This window comes from Branchiostoma belcheri, unplaced genomic scaffold, assembly GCF_001625305.1.
Source record: "Branchiostoma belcheri isolate BF01 breed outbred unplaced genomic scaffold, Haploidv18h27 scaffold200, whole genome shotgun sequence".
NCBI classification, from domain to species: Eukaryota; Metazoa; Chordata; class Leptocardii; order Amphioxiformes; family Branchiostomatidae; genus Branchiostoma; species Branchiostoma belcheri.
Genome location: NW_017803492.1, coordinates 99,457 through 106,200, shown reverse-complemented (window position 1 = coordinate 106,200; position 6,744 = coordinate 99,457). Strand labels below are relative to the sequence as shown.

At 42.7% G+C, this 6,744-nt stretch overlaps 1 protein-coding gene across 1 annotated transcript; it reads left to right on the top strand.

The window, feature by feature from the left end:
* The first annotated feature begins 1,082 nt into the window (after window positions 1-1,082).
* Window positions 1,083-5,532, top strand: LOC109469359 (fibrinogen C domain-containing protein 1-like). Its single transcript, XM_019767863.1, has 5 exons — window positions 1,083-1,139; window positions 1,265-1,337; window positions 2,666-2,773; window positions 3,018-3,234; window positions 4,856-5,532. Exons 1-5 carry the CDS (start codon window positions 1,083-1,085, stop codon window positions 5,184-5,186), a joined length of 786 nt encoding a protein of 261 aa, XP_019623422.1. The 3' UTR covers window positions 5,187-5,532.
* Window positions 5,533-6,744: the final 1,212 nt, after the last annotated feature.

The following is a 6,744-nucleotide window of genomic DNA, read 5'->3' as shown; positions in this document are numbered from 1 at the left end:
TAACAGTATCGCGGTAGATATGACGTCATTGATCTTTAGTAGACACACTTCGAAGTCTGTTAGACCGTGTTCAAGGGGGGGGGGTTGTGGGGAGGGGGGCAAATCAGCGCATTATATAACATTCTTCATGATTTCTCGTTATCGATAATCTACATGATCGAAAATGATGTGGTCGCCATGGACAGGTATAGGGCCTTTAGGTTAAATCCCCTATAAAATTACAGCACTGACCATGTTAGTAAAGGAATTATAGGCAACAGTTGTACTGTCCCTTTCCAATAACTGCTTTTGGACATTATTATATTGCACCTTAAGTTGATTTATAGAGCGTCACTTGCAGGTTAACTGAACTTGTTTTCATTCATCCAGTGCAATTTTGACAATAATTAGATTTTTTAATTTGCTATTTCTGTCTCAAAAACAGCTATATATTTTAAATATATCATTGCCACAAGTAACGTTATAAGCAGCAAGAATGTATCTAAATTCACTCTTTTTACCATTGCTACAATTCAAGTCAGCAATCTGACCGATTATTTGAGTCATTAATTGTGCACACCCTTGCAAACCAACCAGCTATTCCCATTTTGGCCTCCGTCCAGCTTTTTTTTCTCTTTCTTCTTTTTTTTCTCTTGTTTTCAAAGCCCCGTTTCAGTTGATGAGCCACAGTCATGCAAGTATGTCAAGCTCAGAGTTGTGATATGTAGCTTTGTTATTCTCTGAATTAGAAAAAAAAGTAAATGTTTATCGTAAGTAAAGTAGTTTTATTTTATTGTGTTTTATCATATTACAGACTGTACTTGTTTACTATAACGGGAAGGTAATGTTGCCTTATAGGGCCCAGCTGGCTCAACTGACGATTGGCGACGTGTTGACAGCGCCACCTTTTGGAAAAGTGCGGAGGTGCACCGCAGATCCAAGAGAAACTCAGAGGTCAAGACTGTTCTCATCCTTGGAAAACGTTCAGGTAGGTAAAGTTGGCGTATAGGTCTGTCAGGTGTTTTACTGGAAATACTTTTATAAATCATATGTTTGGTTAAAATATTCTTATTTGTAGATTTTTAAAAAGCCTTCAAGAATAAATGATTGATTTTTTTTCAAACCAACAGACTTGGGGTGTCTGTCAGGACCCCCCGCGAGTGATGGTCCTCAGCAGGTCACAACCCCAGCAGCCCCGACTGCTCCTCCGCAGGTCACAACCCCAGCAGCCCCGACTGCTCCTCCGCAGGTCACAACCCCAGCAGCCCCGACTGCTCCTCCCCAGGTCACAACCCCAGCTGTCACCACTGCTCCTCCGCAGGTCACAACCCCAGCAGCCCCGACTGCTCCTCCTGCAGGTGCGTTCTAGTGTCCGAGTTTCTCACGGTTCTGGTGCTACACGTGCGTGCCTTACAGTGATAAAGTCATAACTTTTTTTAATCATCGTGCCTACAAAATATGACACATCCTAGTTCATAGGCAGATGGCAGTCATATACAAGCGTTACGGGTCACATTGCCCTTACACCATGCAAACATTTTTGATGCAGTCCAATTCATTCTAGTCCGTTAGTTGCGATCCATTTCTTTTATACTATCATGAAAGTTCTTCTGTGTTGGTAGTTACATGTTTAAAGTTAAAACTTGTTCCAACACAAAAAAAATTATCTCACCTAGAGCTTTCGACCAGTCACTCTGGTCTTCCTCAAAAAGTAGACTGACCCAGTGAAGCTTGTCACCTGGCTTCTTTGAAGTGTGACGTCAACACTGGGTCAAAGGTATCTGGTAGACGATGTCGGCCCCCGTCGCAGTTCAATGAAGGTTGATGGGCCCTGATGTATATGGCTTCCTTCACACCTCTCAAGAAATAATCTTGTTCCGTGTCCAAAATCCGCTCACGTTGCGCCCAAGGACAAAACTCCCAAAGAGAAGAAGTGTGGTGTAATTTACCACATCCCCTGCCAGGGCAAAACCAACAAGGGGCCCTGCCAGGAAACGTACATCGGGGAAACAGAGAGGTTTCTAAAAGCCAGGTTTCAAGAACATACACGGCCTAGCTCTGTCAGTTCAGAGGTATCACAACACATTCACATGGAGTCACCCGGACACTTTGTTTCACTTGACACTGTAAGGATTTTGAACTGAACAAGACTATTTCTTGAGAGGTGTGAAGGAAGCTATATACATCAGGGCCCATCAACCTTCATTGAACCGCGACGGGGGCCGACATCGTCTACCAGAAACCTTTGACACAGTGATGACGTCACACTTTAGCTTACCCTGGGGAAAACTAATGTTGAGGTAATTCAAATGGCAGCAGGAAACTCAAGCAAACATATCACCTGGAAGAAAACTTGACGACAACAAAAGACCCACATGTGTTAAAACACCAGTTAAAACGTTTGACCCAACTGGACCACGCGTAAACTTTCTAGGATAACTTAATCAATGCAATAATGTTTCAATCTCAGTAAAAACGTAATACTATGAGACATATATGGAAGGGATTTTGTTTTCGACAAGGAATGGCACATATTTATATACAACTGATGTGGGTTTTGACCCCGTTTTTAAGAGTTACTAGTTTTATCATTAGCTACCAGGGTTATGCTTAAAATATGCTACACTTGTCTGCCATATCAATCATTACATCGTGACTCTGTTACCTGTTACTTACCGTTTTCCAGATACAGACTGTGCTGCATATAAAGCCGCCGGACACACGACCAGTGGAGTCTACACACTTGGCTCACCTCTGTCCGGTGTAGAGGTCTACTGTGACATGGATACAGCAGGTAGATATTGTTTTACTTCAAGGCACATAGGGGTACGTAATATGCACAGATGTGTATGAACTGCCAAAAGCAACACTAAAAAAATAACTTGGGGATGCAAAAGTCAACTGTGTTGTTGGTCCAATCCCTATAGCTATTTCATGAGAAATCACTCACAACATCGGGCTATTCCAATCAATCTCCTCTGCAAAGCTAACACATGGTTATCACGTGAAACAAAGAAATGATGACTGTTTTCCCACAGGAGGAGGCTGGACTGTGATCCAACGACGGCAGGACAATTCGGTTCCATTCGACCGGACCTGGGTAGAGTACAAGCACGGGTTTGGGAACAAGAACGGGGAATACTGGCTTGGGAACGAGAACATCCATCGCCTGACTGCTCAGAAGGACTTTAGACTGCGGATTGACATGATGGACATAAATGGACAGGAGCGCTACGCGGAATACAACACATTTAGGTCGGTGCTTCTCCTTCAGAATCTAGTGAGATTTTTAATAAGCAGACACGTACACAGTTAGGAACTCACTTGTGTTAGGTTCCGCCCTTGCAATATGATCGAGGAGGTGGAGACGAACTGAGCGAATTTTACCGGACAGTGGGGGCTGGTTGGTTTGCTCTCTTCAGGGAGTCGTTGGAGACATGGCCGTACCGCCTGATTCCCAGGATTCTCCGCTAACATTAGGACTCAAATGTGCCGCGTTCTGATGTCTATCAGTACTTCGAATAAATGTCGGATTCAAGTACGATAGGACAGGTATCTGAGGGCTGACCCCATCTTTATTGTTTAAGTTGGTCTAGCGTGCTACGCGGAGTGATCTGAATAGAACTGCACTGTGCTATCGCAAAGTAGTGCGGTGTGGGCAAAGTCACTATGGTGAAATAATTATGCCTGATGAGATCATGTAACAAAAGGTATCAAAGCGGTGCTCCTGCGCAGCAGTTAGGGTCCAGGACTCGGCCACGTACAGGAGAATGGCCAGCACAAGGCTGTTGTACAGCTTAAGTTTTGTTTGTTGAGAAAGGTTCCTTCCTTTTAAGGCTGGTCATCCACGGTGGTCAAATTTGGGCCCCAATGCCCCCACTGCTTCAGAACCCGAATCGTGATCGATATTACGTCATTCGAATCGAACGGCGTTCGATCTGGGGTCACCCGCGGTCATTTACAGTAAAACCGAGTTTTCAGGCCCTTTTTGCACGAGTACCTCCTACCAGAAAAAAATCACAATATCACAAATACAAACCGTTTCCTGGACGCTACATGTACGCCTAACTTTTTGTCGTGGACATGAAACATGTAGCAAAGCTACTGTCGTATTAGTAGGTGTCTTTGAATACTGTAACGATTCTTTTCGCTACTATGAACATCACACTGCCTACTTTTGGGCAATATGACATTTCTGCAAAACTCGTTTAAACCTGGAAGCATGGAGGTCCAAAATACCTTATTAGGCTCAAAATGACTGTAACGGCTTTCCCGACAATGGTGTTTAGGAATTTTATTTAAAATGCGCTCGATTTTGAATTATAGCTAATTTATTGCGATTGCGATTTTGATCTAGAAAAGCCTGTTTTCTTCTCTTCTAGAAAAGCCTGTTCTCTTCTCTTCTCTTCTCTTCTCTTCTCTTCTCTTCTCTTCTCTTCTCTTCTCTTCTCTTCTCTTGTAGACAAGCATGTTTTCTTCTTCTCTATGGGGTCCCTTCTGTGCCTTATGCACTGCCCTGTTTTGTCTGGTGCCTCCTGTCCAGACTATCTTCCCTGGAGTTCAGGGGAGTAGGGAATTTGGCGAGAAACTACGCTACCCTATTATAATACCGAATCTAACTTTAGGCGGCAGATACAAAATAGGAAAGTTGGCACGTACAATTATATTTCATAGAGAAGACCTTAAAAAATATACTAATATCATCATTCCCATCATCAATAAGACAAATGAAGAGAGCAAAATTTACTAAAAGCTCTAAGTACTTCATTGAGGTATAAGCTTTCTGAACCCCTCTTTGCTGTCAACTGACCAGAATCAGAATCATCACAGATTGTTGTTTATAACTAATATTGTGTGATTTGCTGTTCCCATCCAGGGTGTCCGGTGAGTCGGACGGGTACCGACTGACCATTTCCGGGTATTCAGGCACAGCGGGAGACTCTATGACTCACATTTATTCCAACAACGGGCAGAGGTTCTCCACTGTGGACAGGGACAACGATGACGACAGGGAGCGCGACTGTTCTCAGCGTCACGCACAGGGCGGCTGGTGGTATAACAGATGCGGCACCTCCTTCCTTAACGGCAACCTCCTGCGCAACTGTGGCGTTCACTACTGTTCATACTCGCAAGGTGTGGTGTGGTGGAACTGGATAGATGGGGGTGGAGAGCTTACATTTGTGTCTATGAAAATCAGGCCACGATAATCGCACCTTCTTTACTAAATGTCATCACAACCAAGTCATTGCAAATTCTTGCCCGAAAGCTAATTGCAAATTACAAACATGAAAGAATAGTTAGGAGTATAAAATAACTTATACAACATAAACATTTACATAATGAAATGTAGTTGCCTAACTAAAGCACTGCTTTGTCAGTTATACAAGACTTTACAAGAATATAGCCTCAGTCTGTAGACACATAAACTATATAGTCTTCCATGGAATAGTCCCTGAGGACTATTATTACGGTAACCATAGTTACCCAAAAGTACACGTTACCTTACGTTGTACAATATTATACAATTGCTGAGTGATGAAATCATTTCTAATCTTCTGAGCCAAAGATTTTTCTTCCAGAAAGAAAATATGTCTAAAATTTGTCAAAGTCTAAGAATGAAATTTCCTTTAAGGTTATGTTATGTTTGATAATGTTGTAGTCAATGGCTTCTTACCAATGTGTAACGTTATGTACACTAGCAAAATGACATGGAAGAACATCAGATGGAAGAATTTTTTCTTATTTTCAACGTCTCTTGCAATGTTTGGCAGTTTTGTTATCTCACACTGCATGTCTGTACAATGGAAAGGCACTATAATTATAGAAAATAATTCAGGTGTAAAAAGAATTGGTGACCACTACATACTGTTAGCTGAGATATATATGAACTCAAGGCTTTGGTGATGGGTGAAAATAAATTCTGCACTGCTGGTGTTTCAATCCTCTCCCTCATGTGATTTTTTGTGTAATTTTACACTAAGGCCACACCTACTTGAGTTTTTTTTTTGGAACCTGCTACTACTTGTCATGCTCAGTCATAGGGCTAGAGGAATCACATGATGCATTCACACCATATAAAGGCAACCGCCAGGAAACAAGTGTCAGTCGCAGCCCGGAGGTTCTCCGACGTAGACGGAGCCACCCGGGAAATGCCGGAAAATAGTAGCCTTGTATGCCAGATGGAGGTACACCCGAGATCCCGTTTTAGGTCTCGGTTACTGTGGTTGGTAGCGTTTTGTGGCTTTTCAGGACGTCAGAACCGGAAAGTTAAAAAAAAATTAAAGAGCCTACCCGCGTCAAGTGACGCATAGGGTTGTGCCCATCTCCGTTTTCATTAGCCGTGGGCCACACAACAGTGAAATCACTTCAGCAGGGGGCTTGTCCACCGGTACTGGTGTGTGTTTAACCCCCATACTCTTTCCCTAATGCAGAAAAAGTAGGATGGAACATAATTTTTTAAAAGTCTTGACTCGGCCATGGGTCAAACTACGGACTTCCGGAAAGTGATCAGTGATGGCATCACACACCTGATGAAGGTTGACGGGATCAGCCGAAAATTTATGGTGAGTTCCCCCTTGTGTTGGAACAAGTCAAACTCTATAACTAAATTGTTGTGACAGTTGTAAGTTAATGATGTCATGCAAATTAGCTGCCTCCAAAATGTTACAAATTGCAGGACCTTCAGGGTTTTTTCACGGTTTTAAACCTTGGGAGGATAACTAAAGATTACAGTGATATGTAGGTTGTTTATGTTATGTATGGCAT